Here is a 24,070-nt window from a genome sequence, read left to right as displayed (position 1 = left end):
GTCATGGGTGTAAACTTTGTATAGTTAGTGCAGGGTTTAGGAGATCCATGTGGGATCTATTTTATACTATTGTATAAAAACATCCAACATTATGAAAAGTATGAAGTTATGGAAGTGTAATGAAGCCAAGTAACCAATTGCCACTTAACTATAAAAATGAATTAAGCTGGCTTTCCAGCTATTTCCTTGAACTTTTGGTAGCATCACTAACAGGTAAGTAGTATGTGAATGTTCTCTGAATTTGCAATGTTTATTTTACACAAATCACTTTTGTCTTCTAGGAAGGTGCCAATAATTATGGAGCTGACCGTATACTGTACCGTACGCGAAGTATTGAGGTCCCCATTTCCCGTTAGAGATCATGTTAGTGATCAGAAACGATGCAGAATGACACAAAAAAAAAAACCAAGAGACTACAAGTAAGAAAATCTGAATATAGTCTTATTAAACTCACAAATCATAATCTGTACAGACATTTAAAAAAAAAAAAAAAATATCCACCATCTGTTCAGTTTGTTACATCTCCAAATTACACAGGCAGAGCGTTTTACAAGATGGTTTAGTCCCCGTTGTAAGCAATTCTGAATAATATTCTACAGACAGTACCAAAAAAAAAAAAAAAAAAAAAAAAAAAAATTAATAAATCAGTGGGGTTTCCAGTTTGGGTTCCACGGTCTGTACGTCTTCGTCAGAAATCTTGGACTGTACCTTCCTTCATTTTTATTAATTACTTCAGTCTCATTCTTGCTTGTGTTTATTGTCTGTTATAAAAAAAACAAAAAAAACAAAAAAAAAACACAATTGTACGCATCAGTCCATCATTGCACTTCAGAGTTTTAAAATAAACACACAAAGCAAAAGTGCAGTCCGTGTCACAACTCCATCTACACAGGCTTGGGGGGGGGGGGGGGGGGGGAGAGACGGGACAACAAATCCAAGTAAAAGACTAAATAATAGAATCAGTTTTGACTAAGAATTTTTTTTTTTCAAGAAGAAGTTGTACTGTCGATTATTTCAGGGGGAAAGAAAAAAAAAATATATATTATTACCATACAATCATGACCTATATTTACAATTTAGCAAGGACATTTATCTACAAAATATAGGCATGTACAGTCATAAGACTTCATAACTCAAACCAAATCAACAAAAATGGGACCACCTAGCTCTATTATTTACAGAATACCATCAACATTGTCCAAATCACGTGGGAAATACTTTTATAAAATAAAATAAAATAAAAAAAACCTCCCTTAGAACCCTTTTGTATTTATTTCCATAATGTCATCCCAACAACAATCTTCAAGCTGGTTATAAATGAAAAAGAGATAAAGGAATAAACACTCTGTGTGTGTGTGTGTGTGTGTGTGTGTGTGTGAGCAAACCCAAGAAAAAGCAGTCAAGGAGATAAATGCAATGTTTTACTGTTCAGAAGACCTTCGGATAAAATGTTCTGTGTAGTGATGTGTAGTTAGCAGAGCTTTTTCCTGCTTTTCTTTATCATCATCATCATCATCATCATCATCAAAAAATCTGCTGATTTATATATTCATCTAGCCTTGTTGAGGAAAGGATGCTGTGCTCATCTAAAATCCTCAGCGATTTTAAACTCTTTACTAAACATTATTGCACATGCTACTCAGGGTCTCCAGTGTTCTTACCCTCTGAGAAAACCTACAAGTTCAGCAATTACTCAAGATACGTAACGTACATTTCCACCGGAAGATTCGTTGTGGATTTCCAGGGAAGATCAAATTTAAGTTGGGTGCTGAGGCAAAAACCTTTGAAGAATACGTGATCTGCTAACCGAGAGACTGCAAACCTACCGGCGTTACATTCAACCCCTGCAGTCACAGGTATCAGCGGTGTTGTAATATTATATTATTGTATGTACTTCCATCCATCTATACGTTTTCCGTACCGCTTATCCTAGGCAGGGTCGTGAGGGAGCCTGGAGCCTAGGGGCACGAGGCGGGGGACACCTTGGACGGGGTGCCGACCCGTCGCAGGACACAAATCGCACAAGCACTCACATTATGGACAATTTTGAAACGCCGATCAGCCTACAGCGCATGTCTTTGGACCGGGGGAGGAAACCGGAGTACCCGGAGGAAACCCCAGAAGCACGGGGAGAACATGCAAACTCCGCACAGACAAGGCGGAGAAGGGATTTAAATCCCCCAACCGCGGAGGTGTGAGGCGAACGCGCTGACCACCAAGCCAACGTGTTGTATGGTAAAGATTTATATTATTTATTTCTCACCTCATAGAAACATCCCGGTGGATTGGCTAGGAGTGTGTGTGTGTGTGTGTGTGTGTGTGTGTGTGTGTGTGTGTGTGTGTGTGCGCGCGCGCACGCGAGAGAGAGAGAGAGAGAGAGAGAGAACATGTGCGATGGACTAGTATCCCATTCAGAGTGTATTCCCACCTCACACACTGTTTCTGGGATAGACTCTGGATCTACAGCGACCCTGACCAATTGCACGCTGTGGATTGGAGTTTATTCCCCACTTTTTAAATTGCTTTACGTGTCCAAATCCGGAACTTGTATAAAAACGTAAAAAATTTTCCAAACAAAAGACAGGAGACATGCATCTTGAAGATACAAGATTCTGCACAAATTCTAGGTCACGATTTAAATTTCTGATCATGTTAACGCCCTTGAACAAAAGATCAGATTTCCCTCGAGTCTCCTCCCTCGAGTCTCCTCCCTTCCGACGGAGCAAGCGTTCGGACGACACCGACGGATCTGACCCGACACGAATGGCCAGGTTTTACACAAACCTCTGGAGCCCACGCCAGCTCAAGTCATTAAAGCAAATTCTAAGAAAGAAATATTTACATGAATTTCCGACTAAGTTTCTACTTTTTCACTCAGGTCGTTACTGAGGAGATCATTTGTAATGAAAAGCTTTGCGAAAGAACGTGCGAAGGAGTATCTTGAGCGTTAAACAAGACGACGACGACGACGACAAGTGAACGTACGGTTCGTTAAAAGAAATCCAGAATTCAAAAGGAGTTAAAAAGCCGAGTCATCGAGTACTGAATTCAATCAACATTCAAAGCCACTTTGAATTTTGTACTCTTCTCATACATGACTTATTTTTAATAACATTGGTCCAAAGGACTCTTGGCGGTTTTTTTTTTGTTTTGTTTGGTTTTTAATATGTAAAGATGTCTGTAAAAGAGGACTAAACAATACACACACCTGTAGGCTTTATTAAACTCTGAATAGGTAGTAAGTTGTTCAAATGAGCAATCACTTGGAGATTAGAGAAATTAATCTCAATTCCCCTCACCTACACGTCAAATCCCTGTTAGACTAAGGTGACCACCAGAAAACAAAACAAAACAAAAAAAACAAGTTTAACCATAAACCAACAAGATCCTTGCGAACAACTAAATAAATAAAAAAAAAATGCAGGAAGGGATGTTTTGAAACCATTTCCTCTCAGAGCCTGACGTCTGTTCACGAGGTGCCAAGTGTGAAAATGTAGACTGGATGGAGAGGAGAGGGAGGGGGGGGGAACAAAAAAATTAAAAATAGGAGTAAATACGTACCAGATTTAGTGCTACCGGTTTCTTCAATTATTTGTAATTATAACGCATAACTCTGACAGTTACAAAATGTACGTTTCATCTTCGGTCCAGATTTTCACGCGAAATATTTCAAATAATCCTAACACGTTCAGATCCAGTGATTTGGGACAACAGAACCCCATATTTATACGAATTTTTTTTTTTTTTTTTTTTTTTTTTTTTTTAAAGTGAAGCTGTATGACTGTACGTCCGAGTGGAAAACCTGCATATGTACAATGCTTCAGAGTGCTTTTTAAAAAAAAAAAAACCTGCCACCCTAAATCCTAGGAAAAAAATGTATTGTTGGAGTAAAGAAAGTAGTTTGTAAAATCTGTCACCAACATGGCATGTGGTTAACACAGTGAGTCAATCAAGCATTCAATAAAACAATCAAAATTAGAAGGAAAAAAAAAAAAGAAAAAAAAAAAGGACAGCACAGATGAGCGTCCCAGAATGCTCGAATCTGTTGACTTTTGATGTGTGTATTCTGGGACTTTCACAGCAGGGGGCAGCATGGAGCAGAACAACCCATCATGAGTTTACTTACAGCGTCCTGAGTCAGGGATGGTAAAGCAGGACACTCGGGTCAGGATTAGAACGATGGATATGTGGTAAAAATGGTCTAGGCGTTCTTCTTTTCTGTTTTTTTTTTTCTTTAAGAACGAGTCTGAGATGTACGAGTTGACGATCCAGGCTCTACCTATCCTTCAGTTCCCTGGTCACGCGTTTAGTGATGCGTCCACACAGCAAGCCCACCAGGAAGAGGACGCACACGGCCAGCACAATCACCAACAGTATATAATTCTTGGAAGGTGACATCATCACTTGGAAGGCCAGGTCTGCAAAGCCTTCAGCTGGGGCCACCTGAGGGGCGGGGAAGAAAAAAATGAAGAAAAAAAAAAAATGAAAAAAAGAGATTAGCAATAATTTGTGAGTGTGATGTGTGCAGGTTTGTATCTGACCATGTTCAGTGTGTTTTTAATTCATCCATCCATTTTCCGTACCGCTTACCCTACACGGTCATGTGGAGCCTGGTGCCTATCCCGGGGGACTCTGGGCACAAGGCGGGGGACACTCTGGACAGGGTGCCAATCAATCACAAGGCACAACATTCACACACACACACACGCACACACACCACAGACAATTTGGAAACGCCAAATCAGCCTACAGAATATATCTTTGGACTGGGGGAGGAAACAGGAGTACCCGGAGGAAACCCACAAAGAACAGTCCAACTCGGCGCACACGGGGATTCGAACCCCCAACCCCGCGGGTGTGAAGCAAATGTGCTACCCGCCTACTACAATACATCGGCTTAAAGCCGGGCTCAAATTCCTAAAAACGGTATTTAGCCTGTTAATCCAATTCGTCTTCATCTTCGGATCAAAATAAAGATTCCACGAAGATGCCGAGCGCTTCCAATCAAATGACAATTTCAGAGCATAACAGTCTGTGAAATAGTATTACTCAAGATACGTCATTTAATAATTAGAAACGATTATTTAGCAACTCGAGTTAATCTTTTAATCATGCGTTCATTACGTTAAATGAATCATCAAAATATTATTTTTCTTCATTATTAGATTAGTTTGTCTTTTGCTTTTTGGCTGTAGTTACTTAAAAAACGTACCGTGTTTGAGGTCATGCCACTTAACTACTACACTCTACACAAATGATTAACTAGGGTAATTTATGTGAGTTTTGAACAATTATTTTGCATAATAGTAACAAAAATGGTCAGATATGTGCATGCAGCAAACGTTTGCGCACACTAAGCGTACATACGAGAAACCTTCCATGAATTGCTGAAGGCAACATTTGGCAGGCAATAAATAAATAAATAAATAAAAAAATAAATAAATAAATATCGCCTAAAGCTACATTCAGGATTTACAAAGCGAGCAGAAAAGCATTCGGGGAAACCTAAAACAGATCGCATTTATTTTTCTTGTCAGCCAGGACAGACTCCGCATCCACAACCCGTGTTAGTACCCTGACATTCGCTGGTCTGAATTAGCATCTGAACCGGAAATCTAAACCACGACGGTCCGATAGTGACGCCTCTTCCGCCACAGAGCGCAAAAAAGTGTTTCCCCACGTTCCAACTGGATCTTAATAGAGCTTGTGTGTGGTGGCCTGGGGAAAAAAAAAAAAAAAAGACTGCCGCTGTTGCAATTAAAATAAAAACGGCCAAAGACGACTTTTTTTTTTTTTTTTTTTTTTTTTAAATGCTAGTACTCGTGCTCAAGAGAAAATATTTCAATTCAGGAGAACTTGCAGTGTACAAAACTTTATATAGTAGATAACATTACGCGAAGAGTTTTCCCGGGCCGCAACATGTTAATTCGTCCTTGTGGAATAATACGTCGTACCATCGTGCTAGTTCACCATACGTACGCCTAACACGGACCAACCTTGGCTGCGTAGCCCCACATATCGATCCGGTCTTGCAGTCTCTTCTTACACTCGGGTTGCAGTCTCACCCGCTTGTCCTGGAGAGCCTCCATCAAACAAGTCATCTCTGTAAAAAAACGAAGAAGCAGTGAGAAATGGAGTCAGGCCACCAGAGTGAACATTCCTGTATCGCATGATTGACAAGGTCACAGATAAATTCTGGAAGGTCTCTTGGACCGATAAGCCGACTCGTTCGGATTTCTCGCACTCACGTCGGCCTCGGCCAGGGGTTATCGCCGCGCACTGGTGCTTCAGGTCCAAGGCACAGGCTGTGTGCAAGACTGGATCCACGAAAATGTCTGCTTTGCTCTCCTTGAGCATGTTTAAAACCTCCTAGAGCGATAAACAGTGAGAAGCGTTACAATGAAAGGCATGTAGAGGTGGAATGGAGTAAAGCATTCAAGGTATAATAACCATACAGCAAGCATAACAGCACAGTAGTCACACACACACATGGGGATTCCCTTTTTCCCCCGCCCTCAGTACAAAGAAAAGCATCAAAATTCTCATCACAATGCTCTACAGACGCAGTGGAAAGATTTTAAGTTGATAAATGATGCCCCTTATGGTTGTGTATTTGGATTTCAGTATCAGCGCTGCAGCGTATAACGAGGTCACTCTGCGTCCTTTATTCGCTCGTTACCTTTTTGCACGCGTCATGTTTCAGCTTCAGCAGGTTGGTCTTTAGACATTCCTCCACTTGGCCTGTTTGTTCTTGTGCTGCGGCTTCCTCTGCACACAACTCGGTAATCTACAACACATGCACACACACAAAAAAAAACCCCCCCACCAAGACACGAGAGACAGGCAGTGTGGTGAGGAATGCCGTTATTTACACAAAAGGAAGGGCAGCAGTACAATCAAGTCATATCAGGTTTCGTTTCTTCAATATGTTTGGCTTGGACTCCTAAATTCGATAAACGGACCGTATGAAATATAAAGCACCGGCATGTCATGTTTCCTCATTCCTTTCAGAAAGACAAACATGGAGAGGAATTTATGGCAATAATTACAGTGGATTAAGGTGAGGGTATACAATACTATTTTTTTTTTTTTTTTTTTTTTTTAAAAACAGTGATGAAAACCTTCATTACACTGTTTTCATGAGGCTTGACCTCAGTGCTGAAGACTGCTGCGTGTGGATTCGCTTAAACAAGTCGACGATGAATTGAAGGAGAAACGCAAAACGTCTCGGGCGCACGGTATTCCGCTATTAATCTCCCATCAAATACTGCTCGCTTTAGGATATTACTCTTTCCACACGAGGACTTCTCTGTGAATTACGCACTCCATCCATTATAAATCCTTCCGTATTGCCACATCAAACAAAAGGAACAAAACACTAAAAGAGGCATGACGCGACAGGAAAATAGTCAACGTGAGAAGCTGATTCGTTTTCTTTAATAATCACTGACGTGTTTTATTCCTCTTATACAACAGCAATTCACCACCAATTACATTTCATATTAATTAACGTCGTACTTTTTAGTCGATTATAATTACAGTACATGAGACCACATATAGATTTTCGGATTTTCACGCAAGTCCTAAACGTAGACAAAGAAAACCGGATTAAACAAATGAGAGAAAAAAAATTATAATATTTGGTCATTTATTTATTGAGGAAATTGATGAAATATTACATATCTGTGAGGGTCAAGGTATGCTGACCTGTAGGATTAGCAGTTAATTTGAAGGTGAAATTAGAGTCAGGTGTTTTCAATCAACGGGATGACGATCAGGTTTTATTTAAAGAACAGGGATCTATCAAAGTCTGATCTTCACAACACATGTTTGTGGAAGGATCTCAGAAAAAGACTTGATGCTCGTGAGGCTGGAAAAGGAAGTTTCTTGCGCAAACACTCCTTTACGAATAATTTTTTTTCATAGCCGTCTGATAAACGAGGCCCGATATGTTCTGTAAAATCTGACCGTACGTCACTATTGAAAAGTAATGCTAGGTAACGTAATCTCCCCATACGCCAATGCACAACGGTCGCTTTAATAGGTATCCATTGCGCTTTTGTAGGACGACAGGAGCACTGCTCAATGTTTCCTCATTACTTCCACTCAGGTGGATCTGCTCACGGCAGCAGGGTGCTCGTTATCGCACTTCACGCTCGAGGCGAGAAGTCATTTTTCCAACGCGGTTAAATTATTTTTTTATGAAACCTTCTCATAAAGGAAAAAAAAAGAAAATAATAAAGCCAGCAGCCAGCCCGCGGATGTGGGCCAATTCGAGCTCCAGCGTCCGTCTCTAATGAAAGTAGTAGGTGTCGTGTGTGCACACATTAACTGCTTTAGATCGGGGCTGAAACGTACATGTACGTATGCATGCCTCTCGCTCACCTCCTTACTGCAGTGAAGCTGAAGCTGAGGATCCAGTCTGTAGTCAAGGGCCGACTCCTGCAGGATCACCCTGATCTGGTCCTCGCAGTCTGAAGACAAACGCTGGCGAAGAACATCAAAGTTTTAAATCATGGAGAAAAGAAGAAGAAAAAAAATCTATTTAAAGCAAATCTAAAGAGAGGTTATGATTTTTGCATACTTTTACAAAATAGCAGGATTATGCTGAATACGCGTGAAATGATGCATTTTGAAAACGCAAATCGTCGTAACTAATAGCGAATGGGCTCGTTAACCGTTAATCATGATCGCCACAAATAAGATTTTAGTATCGGAGTCTTGCTTCGGTTCATATTCTCAGCAACTTAATTAATAATCGAGGTTTTAACAGGTTAAACGACTAGCACTGATTAGATAACACCAATCTATATAAATCAGAGAAATTAACTGTTTAAAAAAAAAAAAGATTGTGTTTTAACCACATGGGAAAGAAATGTAAAGTTTATACTCAGTACCTGGTCGGCATACTTGAGCTTGAGACAGGAAATGACCTGGCCCTCCAGTTCACCGTCGTCGGTGGCCTTGTTCAGGATGTTCTGACAGAATTTGGGAATATCTGCTTTGCAGGCCTTCCGTAGCACAGGATTAAGCCTGTAGTCTAAATACAAAGAAAAAGAAAAGAAAAACAACCCGGTTATGTACACACAGTGAAGTACAACCATGTTATACACACAAATCTCCTTGTATAAAGAGCGCAGCTACAGTAATACAGACAAAACCATCCTACAGTAAAATCACCATCATCACGTTATTTTAAAAAGAGAGGGACTCCCAACTGCTTCAGTCAATCCTCACTTCAAGAAGCTCCTTCTGCATCATCGTAGTCATACGCCCTATTCAGATTGGATTCATTTATCATCGGGGGCATCTATAATAGAATTTATTTTATTTATTTATTTTCCACACGTCTCCTCATTGATAAATCTCTCGCATCTGGACAGTAATAAAATGGCCACAGGAGAAGTGAGTTACTAGTGGGGTGGCCGAACTGGCCAGAAATAAATAAATAAATGAATGAATAAATAAATAAATAAATGTTAAAAATTCCCCAGAGTAGCACCTGTAAAAGAGGAAGTTATTCCCAGGACCACATGGAAATTTAATCCCGTCCGAATAGGGCTACGGAAAGACGCTTCGTGGTAAATATTTATTTGCTGCTAATAAAAATAAAAAAAAAATAGTGAAGGAGCTGTAACCGTGAGCGTGTATACATCTGCAAAATAGTCCGATTAACGCAGGTAAACATATATACACAACATATTGGAAATAAAATCTGATTATTATTTTGATTTTTTGCAGTTAACGTTTTGCAAACTGCACAGATTGCCGTCCTTTTCCGAGCCGTTTCTATTTATTTGTCGGATTGTATCTGCACGTGAGCGTCTGTGTGTCGAATAATACACGGAGATACAAGAGGGAAAAAAAAAAAAAAAAAAAAAGGCAGGTGAATTTTAGACTCAGACATGAGCAAAATATAAGATAACGTTTCAGATGATGCATGTTATAATATTTAAAACTATAATTTCGCTTTTAATTAAGAGTTCAGGTTTAATATTCGCAGTGTAGGACATGGTTGCTATACACTCACCTGTGCTCTGAGTAATCTGCCTCTTGGTGATCATCTGCTTACATTTGGGGTCCATTAGCTCGCTGTTCTTGTTCTGTTTCAGGCACTGCAGCATGTTCTTGGCATCAGACTCCGTACAAAAACGCTGACACGTGGACGAGATGTGGAAATTAAGATCGAGAGGAAATGATTTTTCCTTGTTCTGTCATTATCCGATTCTTCAATACAGGAGTACCTACCGGTCTTTAATGCAGCCAATGCAATTTGGGAGGGTAAATGTTTTAAACAATACACATCACTAACCTTAATCATCTGTTTGCAGACTCTCATCAGCTGGTAGTCCAGCTCAGGGTCCATCATCTCCAGCTCCTGCAGCTTAAACACCTTCTGATGGCACGTGTGAGACAGCTGCTGTTTATTCTCCTTCAAACACTCGGTGACCTGAGAAAAAGGAAAGCAACAGAGGGAGACATTCTCTGAAGAGAAAGTCTCTGAACGACACTCGTTCAGACCTAGGGGACGATTTTATCATAGCCAAGCCAATCGTACGATAAACCGATAACGTGATTATCGTGACAGTCCTAATAAAGATACTCCACAAAGCACCGTCGCTATCAGTCCATCACTGTGTGTGAGACCCGGTCTCACACACATTCACAGCTAGAGGCAATTTAGAGTAGCCGATTCACCTACTGGAATAGAATGGAGGAAACCGGAGCACACGGAGGAAACCCCTCACGAACACGTGGAGAACACGTGAAACTATCACCTGAACAAGTACTCGAGCAATGCAAATGAAAGTTCAGCATACGATATCTTCATTTTTCTGGGTAGCATTCTGACTGAAGATGAATGATAGAATGAATATTTTACTTCAGGTTTTTTTTTACAAAAAATGTTTTGATGAACGATAACGACCACCACCACCACGCTGTGGCTGACAGTTCGACGTGCAAATCCCCAAATTAACACGCCGTGCGATCCCGGCTTACCTGAGCGTTGCCAAATGACACGGCGGAGCAAAACCTCTCGATATCCTTCTTACACGCGCTGTGCAGCTCAGGCTCTAGACGAATGTCCTCCGACTGAAAAATACACAAAAGGAAACGACATGACTCCTTTACCCGGGGCTGTGGAACGCCATTATGCTTCCCGCTCTGGAGTGAACAAGCAGGTGAGAAATATAACAGCATGAGCTGATACTAAATTTTCATGCCACGGTGGTCTCCGTGTCACCGGACAGGCTTTAATGAGAAAGAATCTTGGACAGGATTTGAACTGAAATCAGTTTTATTCATCCTTTCAGATGGGAAATAATAATGGCAGACACTTGCATACCACAAAACCAACAGCTAGTTAAAGAAATATTGTAAATATGTTGTGTTAAAGCTGAATAAAACTCCATAAGAACATCTTTACTCTTGGAGTGTAAAGGTCGCAGCTTTATATTTTATTGCATTATATAGTTTTAAAACGTTAACGGACAGAACGAGCAGCTTTTCTCGTACGCTAGAGTATACTGTGTAGCATTAAATAAAAAATAAATAAAAAAATTGTACAAAAAAAAAAAAGAAAAGCTAATGTATGTGGTCACATTTCTCACCATTTCCAGCTCTTCCACCCTCAGCTGTTTGCGACACTTCAGGGACACGCGCTGCTCCTTCACATCCTGGAGAGTGTCATTCCTCACGGTGGTGCTCAAACAGAACACGACGTCGCCTCTGGAGAAAAAGTGAAGAGCAAGAGAAGGTGAACCAGACAGATGGCGACAGAAATAATGCGCGTACATTAAACATGTCTCACTAGCCTTGTGAGAACGTTCCGTTGACATAATGAATAATGCAGCTAGTTAACGCAACGCTGCACCTAAAGCGAATCTAAAAACTAAAAGCCACAGTTGAACCCGACTACACTATCGTCGAAAATTGGTATTATGCACAGTCGCTGTAGTCTTCATCAGTCCTCTACATTGCTTTCAAAAGTAAAGAGTTATTGAGAGAGGATGTAAATAAATAAACAAAAACACACAGCATGAGAGAATCATACTTCTTTTTAATGTTAGGACACAGTTTGAGCACGTCCTCCTTGCAGGCCATCTTGAACTTGTAGGAGAAACGAAAGTCCTTCATCTGAATCTGGGAAAATGAAACAAGCCAATCGTTTAAAAATGTTCATTGTTTTAGGAAGTTAAATAATATGTGAGACAGTAATAAATCGCACTACCTTAAATTATAATAATAAAAAACAGATGGCAGGATACCACTTTTTCTTTGTCCAATACTGATAACTGAAACCTAGAATATCAGCTGATATTTTTTCCATTATATACTACAAAGCGTTAATATTTTCACACAATCACGTGCATAGCAAATGTAATAAACGACAACAACAACGATGCTATATATAATCCCCAAAAATGCTTTTCCAAACCCATTTCCAATCTTTTCCATTTGCTACACGATCAAATCACATTCTTCTTTTCCCCTCCTCGGATGTCCAGTCCACGATTTATTATTTATTTTTTATTTATTTTATTTATTTTATTTGTATAGCGCTTTTTACAATAGACATTGTCTCAAAGCAGCTTTACAGAAATATCAACATGGTATACAGATATTAAAGGTGCAAATTTATCCCAACTGAGTAAGCCACTGAGTGGCGACGGTGGCAAGGAAAAACTCCCTAAGATGTTTTAAGAGGAAGAAACCTTGAGAGGAACCCGACTCAGAAGGGAACCCATCCTCATCTGGGTAACAACAGATAGTGTGAAAAAGTTCATTATGGATTTATATGAAGTCTGTATGGCCTTAGGAGCAGCCGTAGTCCCAGCAGTCTGGAATTAGAGAAGATTTGAGCTCCATCCAGAGGCAGAAAGGATCTGGATCTCTAGTATCTCCATAAATTCATGTGGGGCTCGGCGAATTGATTCCCGCGATTGATTGCTGGGTTTCGGAGAACACGAAATGCGTCCACTTTAAAAGACCAATGACTCTGGACCAAGCGAAGCGAGATTTAACCCTTAAACACCCAGATTGATTTTTTGGGAAATCTGACTCTCCTGTATTTTTTGTTTGTTTTTCTAACCCTATTCTAGCGGTCAGCATCAAGTGCCCTAGATCATTTTAAAACAGGAGAACTTTCATTTTCAAATCTAGCTCATTTACAAGTCCCAATTAAAAAAAAAAAAAAATCCGTCAGAGAATAGAGGATTTATCCAGTAATTTGGCGTTCTTTTTTGTTTGTTTGTTCGTTTTTAACGGTGAACAAACCCTCCTGAAGTTTGGATTTTTTTTTTTCTTTACAAAGTAAAGAATGAAAATTCCCAGTGAAAATTTGTCTTCATCCAACATTCCCTTAGCAAGTTATAGCCATTTATTACAAATATTATTCTAGGCGTTTTTCAATGAAAAATAGGTATTGAATTTACTGACGATGTCCATAAAAAGGAGCTGCGTCTCTCAAATGAGGAATTTCAAAAGTTATTTGAAGGTTAATGCATTCCCTGCTATGAGCAAAGTTCCCTTGGTCCATCACAGCCTTCTGCTTTTGGGCAATATAAAAACTTTAATTTAAAAATGTATTTAATTGATTGCATACAAAACTCCACCAGGCTGGTGTCAGACTGGCAAGTCATTTTTTTTTAATTTTTTCTCCCCCAGGGCTGATTAGTGCTGAAGAGTTGATTATGAAAACTTTACAGGTACAAGCTTACCAGCTGGAAGTGCGTCACTCCAACAGCACACTTATCATTCATCTCCTTCTGATGTTTGTTCTGGACCAGGCAGTCCATCAGATCCCCCGTGTCTAGCTGATTATCAGCCACATCCTATGAGGAGGGGAAAAAAGGCAACAATGCGATCTGTATATAAAGTGTACAGAAATATGCAAATTGGTAAAATTATACTAAATCAACAGGGGCTTCACTCACGTGGCAGTGGGTCTGGATGACTGGCTCGCACGCTCGGATCAGCAACGCTTCAATCTGGATGTCCTGTGAAGAGGCCGAAATAAAACTCGCTTTCAAAATATTTTAAATTAGACAATCACTATGTACAGTCGAGGTCAGAAGTTTACATACGGCGTGCAGAATCTGCAAAATGTTAATAATAATAATAATAATAATAATAATAATAATAATAGAAGGATCATAAAACTGCGTTTAGTTTTTTCTTTAGTCCTGCCCTGAATGCGCTATTTCACATAACAGATGTTTACATATAATCCACAAGACACAATAATAACTGAATTTTCACAAATGAACCAGTTCAAAAGTTTACACACGCTCGATTCTTAATACCACGTGTCCGTTACCTGGATGATCCACGACTGTGTTTATGTTTTGTGAGAGTTCTTCACGAGTCCCTTGTTTGTCCTGAGCAGTTAAACAGTTAAGCAGTTAAACTCAACTTTTCCAGCATCTTCTGCATATTTCAGCCCTTTCCAACAGACTATATGATGTTCAGATCCGGATTTTCACACCGTGGACGACCGAGGGACTCGTACACGACTATTACAAAAGGTGCACACGTTCACCGATGCTCAAGAAGGCAACAGGATACATTAAGAGCCGGGGGGGTGTAAACTTTTGAACAGGATGATCGGTGTAAATTTTGTTTGATCTATTTTTTTTTTTTTTTAACTAGTCCTGCCTTTCAGAAGCTACAGAAGATATTACATGTTTCCCAGAAGACAAAATAACCATCACAAAACATTAAAACTGGTTCATTCGTGTAAATTCAGTTATTATTGTGTCTTGTGGACTATATGTAAACATCTGTTATGTGAAATAGCGCATTCAGGGCAGAACTAATTTTTTGGGGGGGGTGGGGAATTGTGCATTTCCACAGGGTTACAGCGTACATTTACCTGAACTAAAATGCACGGACAACAAAACAACAATAACTTCTAACCTCGGACTCGAGCTCGGTCAGGTTTCCCACCACATCCCTGCAGTCGGTCATCAGATCCTCTAGATGTTCTTGTAGACACTCCAGTTCCTGAAAAAAGGAGGAGAGAGAGAGAGAGAGAGAGAGAGAGAGAGAGAGATCGAGCGAGAGAGGTCTGTTGATGAAATATGTATTGGATTATATATCCCTGGAGTTAAGACGCAAATGCAAAGTATGCGCAGATGAATTGTTTCTGATGCCACAAACATTAGACAACTTCGAAGAACGCAAACCAGCAAGACAAGCGATCGGAAACGAAGGGGGCAAAAACGCGGCGTTTCATTTGAGAAGTTCTGCTAGAGACGGTACAGAGACACAGCCCACTGCTTCGAATATGCGTGCATGGAGGTTGTATCACGTAATTACCATGACTGTGTAGAAAGAGACGTCACCTTGTGGGTGAAGACGTTAATAAAAAATAAAAATAAAATTTAAAAAAAGCCTGGTCCATCACCAGATACAGGGTGTACACATGCAGTTGCCAGGGCAACCTGAATTTTTTCATGCGTTACTGGAGCCAAAGATCAGAACTTATTTAGGTCAGGTTTCAAAACCACGTCTGAAAATCATCTCGTTGACCGGTTTCTGGATCTCTCCCGCGTTCAAGGAGATAGGTCTTGTAGAAGTGAAAATAACTGCCTGGGAGCTTTGCCAAGATGGCTGCCAAGTGACAGACTAACAGAACGTCCTGGGTTCTGCTCATCTGTTGTAGATAAAGAAATAAACAAGGATAGTCCTTTCTTGCTAGGGCAAGGCACAGAACGTATGTGTTGCCTTTACAGGGTCTGAAAGGGATGTAAGGCGACATGAGCCGAGAGAGCGAGAGCAAGAGAGAGACAGAGAGAGAGAGAGTGAGTGAGAGAGATAGATTTGGTGTGACTGTTGCTTGGCGTTAAGTGTTTGTATCCATGTGTAAATTCACCGCACCGTACGTCGTCCATTTCAGCGGAGAGCTCCGGTGCGTAGAGTTCAGTTTCGACTTTAGCTAAATGCCACGTGGGCATCGTAAAGTGCAAGACAACCGACTCGATGTAAACGCCGTCCACATGCACGCTAGCGGCGAGCGCAATAAAACGTGCATCTACAGAACGCACTTCAGTCTTTACATACCTGACCAGTATCAGTCTTCTCGCTGCACCACTTTCCCAGGTCAGTCATGCAGCGTTTCTGGAGTTCTGGGTCCAGCTTCACATCCAAAGCCCTCTGATGCAAAATCCTCTGGACTTCCACTTTACACTCCCTTGTGAGCTAGACAAACAAACAAACAAACAAACAAACTTACTTTAAAAAACAAGCCAGTAGACACAATCATTTTTAAATCAGTTTAAAAACCACAAGGAACAGTGTACAGTAGTTCTCCCGAACAATTCTATTCATTTCGGCAAACAATTTTATTTACAGCGGCATTTTTAAATGCGGTTTACTGACTTTGTGGCGTTTGAGATTCATGGACTATTATTACATCCGTTATTAAAATTACGGATTGTGGATTAGTTTTACCTAGCACCACTGTTGTTTATTGTTATATAGTTATTACAGTAAATGCACACACACAGATGACTACTACCTGGAAGCGAGTTAGCATTTTAGCCCTTCCGGTTCCATCATCCCGAAGTCAATGGGTGTTTATTTATTTATTTAAAATGGGATTTTGGTTAAAAGCCTGAAAATGCTTTTATGTCTATTGAAAAAGTCGGTTACTAAATGAGACCACAGACGTTGTTGGCAACATTAAACGTCATCGCGCTGAACAGGTAAAGACTTTGCAGATGAATCGGTTCAGGTTTTCTGTGCACAGTTTCAAAAAATTAATTAATTAATTAATTAATTAATTTTAAAAAAGCGGATGAAGATTCTTCCAAGGGAGTAAGTCCGTATTATGAAAAATGTTTTTAAAATCAAGTTTGTCGAAAACCTTACTGGGTTTTTGTCAAGGGAACGGGCGTGATGCTAACATCCCGGTTTCGGTACAAAACGAAGGCATCCCTCGAGCCACTATTACTCTGGGTCAAGCTGCTGAGTTCAGAACAGCCGCTGTTCATTGTTTAATATAATACATGTGAATGCATAACCGAAGAGATTAAAAAGGTGTTGTAACCGTGTAGGCATTTACCCGTCTGCCTTGCTCTTCTGTTCGGTACGCATGACGATAGAGGCAGGAAAACACCGCGCCTGGGGGCATCATCTCGCTCGTCTCGTTCCAGCCGTGTGTGTGACAGAGCCGGGACGCATCGTTCTGGCACTTACGATACAAAATAGGGTCGAGCCTGTTGGAAAGATCAGGCTGAAATTATACATTTGAAAGGCGGGGGGGGGTTGGGGACAAAACACAAAACGGCAGTACATCCTGAAAGGGAAATGATTTGAATTTCGAGGCAATCACAACGAAAGTGTCCAAAAGTATGTGGACGCCTGACCATCATTTACATTTATTCATTTAGCGGACGCTTTTATCCAAAGCGACTTACAAATGAGAAATTACAAGCAAAGCGATATATCAAGCAGAGAACAATACAAGCAGTGCTACCGTACAAGATCTGTTAATTGAGTTCCAGAAGAAGCAAAGTGTGCAGAGTAGAGGTGTAAGTGCCAGAGTTATTATTATTTTATTTATTTATTTTTATGGGTTGGTTAGGTGTTCACGGAAGAGGTGGGTCTTTAGCTGTTTTTTGAAGATGGGGAGAGATCCTGCGGTCCGGATTGAGGTCGGAAGTTCATTCCACCACTGACGAACTGTTGGTTTGAACGTTCTTGAAAGGGACCTTGAGCCACACTGAGTAGGTACTACTAAGCGTCGGTCGTTGATTGATCGCAGATTGCGTGAGCGAACGTAAGCCTTCAGGAGAGAGTTGAGGCTTGAGGGAGTTGAGAAGAACATCTCACTGGTGTGTGGTTCTTCCCCAAACTGTTGCCACAAAGTTGGAAGCACACACAGGATATCTTTGTATGCTGGAGCATTACAATTTCCCTGACATCAGTACCTGACCTCACTAACACTCTCGTAGCTGAATGAACACCCCACACACACAGCCACGCTCCAAAATATAGTGGACAGCCTTCCCAGAAGAGTGGAGTTTATTAGAAAAGCAAAGGTTGGGGGGGGGGGGGGGTGTGTTAAATCTGGAACAGGATGTTCAGCAAGCACGTACAGGCGTGGTCAGGTGTCCACATACTTTTGGCCATACAGCGTAAGTAACATGGTGTTTTAGAGTTTACCGAGTACCTTCTCCTCTACAAAGCTGACGCTCCTAAAGCAGAAGCACACAAACACTTCAGAGCAGCAGGTGGAGTGGGCACTCGGTATCGATGGGTTATTGCACCAAACTGCCGCTTCTCTAAGTGCTCTAATTTAAAAGTACTTGTACCTAATGGACTGTGAAACGGCGTGGAGCGCAAACGTGCCCCTCTTCACGTTAAAAAGACGAGAGCGATGCACTGATTGAGAGGGTCAACTTGCAAATGCCATGGCTCAAGCTGGAGCTGAACAGAAAGCTCCGAGCATCAAGCATCGATTTTAATTAAAAACAGTAAAAAGCCCATTGACCAAACCAAGTGATCTACATTACACGGCCAAAAGTATGTGGACACCTGACCATCACACCCATACGCTCATTCCAAACCCATGGGCATTAACCTGGAGTTGTTCCCCCTTTGCTGTTATAATACGCTCCACTCTTCTGGGAAGGCTTTCCACTAGATTTTGGAGCGTGGCTGTGGGGGGATGCGTGTTCATTCAGCTTCAATCGCGCTCGTGAGGTCAGGTACTGATGAGTGAGGAGGCCTGGTGCACCGTTGGTGTTCCAGTTTATGCCAAAGGTGTTCAGTGGGGTTCAATATTTCTAAGTTAATTATCTATCCGTCCAACTCTACAACTATTAACATGTTATCTATCCATCTATATTTCTAAGCTATCCATCCATCCATTTCAGACTTGCTTTCTCAAGCCAACATCAAAGTTTGTCGTGACAAACTATCTATCTAGGTAGGAATTCAACACAAGGGGTGCACAAACATCCATTTCTAAATTTGTGAATAAGCAGGTTCAGTACACTGCTGATATACTGAGGGTTTTGTTTTTTTTGGAAATGAAAAAAAAACAACCCGATAATTATAAATGGTTTTGTTTAATACATAGGTCTCTCTCTCTCTCTCGCTCTCTCGTTCTCTAACTAATGTGCGCTATGTTGTAACTAATGGGCGATACTCGATCCTGAATCCCGGTGCTATTAGTAGGATAAATTACCTTGCACAGATAACTTTTTTTTTTTTTTTTTTTTTTTTTTTAAACACAGAAACTGGAAAATCCAGTGAAGCGGAAACACGGATGAAACAACAGTGCAACACAAAGCGCAGAGAGTCCGACAGACACAGAGACACTTACAGCAGTTAAACATAGCAGCTTCCCTGTGTGGTGTCCACGGTCACCTGGGCACACTGTAGACATCTTTTCTTCCCTCGGTTTCCCGTAACCTCACTTAATTCACACCTCATTCACCTTTTCTGGAATCTGCCTCCAGACTTTGGCCTTTTCAGGTGCTGTAATGCTGCCACGCTTTTGGCGTCTTGTCCTCATGTTACACTTTTGAGCTTTACCTTTTATGGAGTTTTTTGTGGGCGTCGCTAAATGCAAATGAGCTGTCGGGTTGCACACACAAACACACCTTGAACTTTATGGGCCATTGGAATTAATCCTAAATAAATAAATAAATATTTGCATACGAGTACGAAGAAAATAGCGTTACCGTTAATGTTTGTAAATCTGGCAGAATATATTTTAGAATAAACTATTAAAAAGAGATACATAAGGCCCTAATGGGCCTGGGAACTCGCATATCTGCTGATTATCTTATAACTAGCTCGTGATCTGTTTTGAGTAAGGTTTTAGTTATAATAATTCCAACCACAACATGAGGAAACATTTCACGCATTTCCCTGCAAGCCCTTTCACATTTTACTCTCGAGCCCTTCCTCACACGGCTTTAGGGCCATTACTCTGCTTTAAAGGGAAAGAAAGAAAAAAAAAAAAAAGAAAAAACACCCATCCTGTGTCATATATTAGATTTCATTAGGTGACTCACTTCCAGTCTCTGGAGATAAAGTACTGTAGCTCCAGCAGCCTGTGCTCGCAGTCCTCTACCATCTTTTCTGTGTAGAGATGCTCCATTAGACATGAGAGGATCCTACACACACACACACACACACACACACACACACACACACACACACGAGACAGAGAGAGAGCACGCGCGCTCTGGTCACTTACATCTACGACATTTTAACGAGTATTGCTGAGTAGAACATGATTCAGGGTACGTATGCAACATGAGACGGTTTGCTTTGATCCGCGATTTTGTTTTGTTGTTGTTTGGTCATTTTGACGGAACTCACATGGGATCTCCGTTGCGGATGTGTTTGCAAGCTGTCTGTATTACAGACTCGCACGCTTCATTGAGAGCCCGGTCAATGCGGTAATCAGCACCAGGGTCAGCAGATTGGATGAGTGCCTGGAGCTGCAACACACACACACACACACACGTAGAAACAGTTTTAATCATATAAATTAAACCTTTTCTTGGATACATTTATACATTTAAAATTTTACATTCGGAATTTATACACAGTGCTGCTCGAAATACGACCAAAAACATCGTCAGATTTTCACACTACACAACTCTCCCCCCCCAACACCCCCCCCCACCCCCGAGGTCCTCAGAAGTCTCCTTTGTTTGTGCCATGATACACTTCCACAAGCACGTGTTGTGAAGATCAGACTTTCATGGATCTGTTCTGTTCTTTAAATAAAACCGAGCGCCCAGCCACACCCAATAGTCATCCCCCAGTCATTGAAAACACCGGACTCGAATTTCAGCTTCAAATGAAACGGTCAATCCGAGAGGTTCACATACTTTCGGCTCATTTTCCTCAATAATTAAACGAGCAAGTATAATATTTTTGTCTCGTTTGTTTAATCGGGTTCTCTTTGTCTACCTTTAGGACTTTTTTTCGATGTTTTAGGTCACATTTATGTAGACATTTCTGTAAACCTGCTTTGTGACAATGTCCATCGTTTAAATGTCCATCGTTTAAAAACGCTACACAAATAAAATCGAACTGAATCAACCGTTAAAAAAAAAAAGGAAAAAAAAAAAAAAAAGGGACATAAGGGAGTTGTGTGAAATGTAAGATTCAGAGAGATGCACGGTCACTAAAAGCTCAGTTTCACGGAGCGCGTCACGGAGTGCTTACTGCGTTCTGGCACTGGCTGTCCATCGGCCCTTTGTCTCCTCGGCCCACCCTCATGAGACAGTGCAGGGTTCTTCCCTTACGGTGCAGACCGGAGCAGTGAGCCTCGATCTCGCCTCGGCAGTGCAGCACGATCTCCGGGCTCAGCGAGAAATCCTCCATCAGCATGTGTCTGTAGTCCAGCATCTCGCCCTGACAGTCTCCGCTCACCGTGCGTCCTGGAGTCCGACACCGTGACGACAGAAACCTGGCTTAATTAACTGCGTCAATTAACGGTTCCGCCCTTTTCCATTTCAAATAAACCGGTATGTGGCGTCAGTCACACAATGACCTAAGACTAGCGTTAAAGTCTAGTGTGAGCGAGCACAGATACAACACACTTTTTATTCGAATATTTTGGAGATACTGGATTTTTGATTTCCATGAGCTGTAAGCCGTAATAATCGAGACTAAAACAAACAAAAAAAAAAAGGCTCGACATTTTTCACTTCATGTGTAATGAATCTAAAACATACGAAAAGTTCCACTTTTTTAATTAGACTACGGAAAAAAAAAAAAAACAACTTTTTTTTTCCCCCCACGATATTCTAATTTTTTTGAGACGCACCAGTATACACTGGTGAATTTTATATTCGAACGCTCTCCCTCCAGAGCGTTTCATTTCAACGTCAAAAGTGGAACGCAAGTTGCGCCACCCACTGGTAAGTCTTATTATGGCAACCAGTAGTAGGAACGCCTACTGACGACTACATAGTACAGCGACAAAATCATTATGTGAGAATGTAGCTTTATAATATTGTTTTTAAATAATTGAACAATATTATTTTTAGAGCCAACAGTACAAAATAAACAGTTTTTTTTTTTTATTTCGCCCAGATTCAAAGTGAATGTAAAAATGCTGTAATGGCTGACATACAGTATATTGGGAAATGCTCCCTCTCTCTCTCTCTCTCAGACACACACACACAAACGCGCGCGCTGACCTCTGTGCACTGCAGACTCCAGGCAGAGGAGCAAGTACGACAGTCTCGCCTCTCGGGCTCGGGGCATGTTGGCGTCCAGGCTACAGCGATATTTGCGGAGGTCAGCCTTGCACGCTTTCGCCAGAGAGTAACTGACCTTATAGTCCTGCGCGATCAGCTTCTGCCTAGTGGTCAGGGCGTCTCTGCACTGCGGACAGACGTGCTTATTTAAGCTCCGCACACAAACGCACACCACAAGTTATTTGCTAGAAAACATTCCTGTGGATTTTTTCAGGCTGTGTATGTAGCAGTTATGTGGATCACTATTTATACTGGCGTGGCATGCAAACCTAAAGTCCTCTTCTGCTTCGTAGTACGTGAACAGCCTACCTTTTCAGACATGGCTTCCTCAAATTTGTGGTTGAACAGACATTTGTAAACCCTGCCTTCTCCAACTTGGGTCTGCGACAAAGAAAATACGTTTATTATTAACACAGTGCAGCTTCGAGTCTCACCAAAAAACAATCACGTCATGCATTACAGGAGTGGATTTAAATTCTCACACAGATAACCGACATGAACTGAATTCCAGAGCTAAACGTAGCAGTCAATCATCTCTACTTGGAACTTGGTGACATCACTAACGAAAGGGAATGATGTACTGCAAGAAGTCAGCAGCGGTGTGGATCTTTTTTTCAGAACAGGGGCAGGGCGGATAATTGAAGAAAAAAAAAAAAAAAAAAAAAAAAATGTAAAGAAAGAAAGAGTGGGTACATTTTCACAGAATCGCTCTCGATCATCCCGACAGGAAAAGTAGAGGTAGCGGTCCAGATGGAAGTCGTCGGACGAGAGCTCGGCCACTCGCATGATGGACTTCTTGCAGTCGTCTCGGATTTGGTGAACCTTGTCTTGCTGCTCTGCTTCTTGTACTAAAGCTTTCTCCAGACATTCAATCACCTCGCCTTGAGAATGCAGGTCCTAAGGGAGGAAAATAAATAAATAAATAAATAAATAAATACAATTAAAGCTGCAAGCAGCGATGAACCGGCCCTCGCCCCCGGATGCACGTTGGGGCTGCTCTGCCAGGGGAAACGCCATTCCATTTTTTTTTTTTTTTTTTTTTTAAAGCACTTATATGTTGTTAGGAGCGTATCAAGATGTAAAACATGTAATTTAATGCTGCAGTAGGTGGCGCTATGACCATAACCGAGTATTGGCATGCAGAGATCTTCAGGCCAGGATTCGTATCAAACATGTGAAGTTTGGCGCAGATTGGACATCATACGTCGGAGTTCTAACAACTTCCTGTTTCATGGCGAAACATCGAAATTTGTCAGACCGCCACAGCCACCCCGTACAGCAAAAACTCAAAAGCGTCGCAATTTAGCATAGCCAAAGCCTTTAGATTAGACCGACTGAATAAGATGGTGATCGGATGAAATCTCTAGGAGGAGTTCATCAACGTACAAAGCCTGGAAATGGCAAAATCTGAGCGGAAATGTGAGAGAAAAATCAAAATGTCTGACTTCCTGTTGGGTTTAGGATATGGCTCCAAGAGACTTTTTTTGTACGGGTTAACACCTTACATACGCATACCGATTTCTCATTAAAATATCACTTCACACCTTTTAAGGATTTCTGGTAGGATTTACAAACTCTTTAAAAGACTCCCGAGTTATCAGCTAGATAGAAGAGTGCAGACACATAAGTGTGTAATGCTTCTCAAGTTCCTGTGTTTAGCTACGGTTCTATGGTGACGTAAACATCTTCCCGACTGTCGGCTCGTTCACTGCGTACGAACCGCTGTTGAACGCAACATATGGTTGCCTAGCAACAGTATTCCCTTAGCTTTAGCTACCTAAACGGCAACATATCACGGGTTTGTTTTTCCATGCTCAGCGCACAAGTTG

At 41.2% G+C, this 24,070-nt stretch overlaps 1 protein-coding gene across 1 annotated transcript in view; it reads right to left on the bottom strand.

Moving 5' to 3' along the window:
• Positions 1 to 420: 420 nt before the first annotated feature.
• Positions 421 to 24,070, bottom strand: part of glg1b (golgi glycoprotein 1b) — a 39,103-nt gene continuing 15,453 nt past the window's right edge. Inside the window, exons 5-26 of the mRNA XM_053623872.1 lie at positions 22,935 to 23,138; positions 22,551 to 22,622; positions 22,182 to 22,368; positions 21,202 to 21,416; positions 20,344 to 20,465; positions 20,034 to 20,135; positions 17,069 to 17,222; positions 16,066 to 16,203; positions 14,920 to 15,006; positions 13,938 to 14,000; positions 13,722 to 13,835; positions 12,056 to 12,144; positions 11,613 to 11,730; positions 11,002 to 11,094; positions 10,313 to 10,450; positions 10,031 to 10,154; positions 8,898 to 9,040; positions 8,386 to 8,487; positions 6,680 to 6,787; positions 6,249 to 6,369; positions 5,997 to 6,103; positions 421 to 4,443 (exon numbers count right to left, since the gene is read on the bottom strand). Of these exons, the coding sequence (XP_053479847.1) occupies positions 4,276 to 4,443; positions 5,997 to 6,103; positions 6,249 to 6,369; positions 6,680 to 6,787; positions 8,386 to 8,487; positions 8,898 to 9,040; positions 10,031 to 10,154; positions 10,313 to 10,450; positions 11,002 to 11,094; positions 11,613 to 11,730; positions 12,056 to 12,144; positions 13,722 to 13,835; positions 13,938 to 14,000; positions 14,920 to 15,006; positions 16,066 to 16,203; positions 17,069 to 17,222; positions 20,034 to 20,135; positions 20,344 to 20,465; positions 21,202 to 21,416; positions 22,182 to 22,368; positions 22,551 to 22,622; positions 22,935 to 23,138 (2,769 nt within the window). The 3' untranslated portion in view covers positions 421 to 4,275. The remainder of the gene's footprint in view (positions 4,444 to 5,996; positions 6,104 to 6,248; positions 6,370 to 6,679; positions 6,788 to 8,385; positions 8,488 to 8,897; positions 9,041 to 10,030; positions 10,155 to 10,312; positions 10,451 to 11,001; positions 11,095 to 11,612; positions 11,731 to 12,055; positions 12,145 to 13,721; positions 13,836 to 13,937; positions 14,001 to 14,919; positions 15,007 to 16,065; positions 16,204 to 17,068; positions 17,223 to 20,033; positions 20,136 to 20,343; positions 20,466 to 21,201; positions 21,417 to 22,181; positions 22,369 to 22,550; positions 22,623 to 22,934; positions 23,139 to 24,070) is intronic.

The sequence above is a fragment of the Ictalurus furcatus genome, chromosome 4 (assembly GCF_023375685.1).
Source record: "Ictalurus furcatus strain D&B chromosome 4, Billie_1.0, whole genome shotgun sequence".
NCBI classification, from domain to species: Eukaryota; Metazoa; Chordata; class Actinopteri; order Siluriformes; family Ictaluridae; genus Ictalurus; species Ictalurus furcatus.
This window is presented reverse-complemented; position numbering and strand designations above follow the sequence as displayed.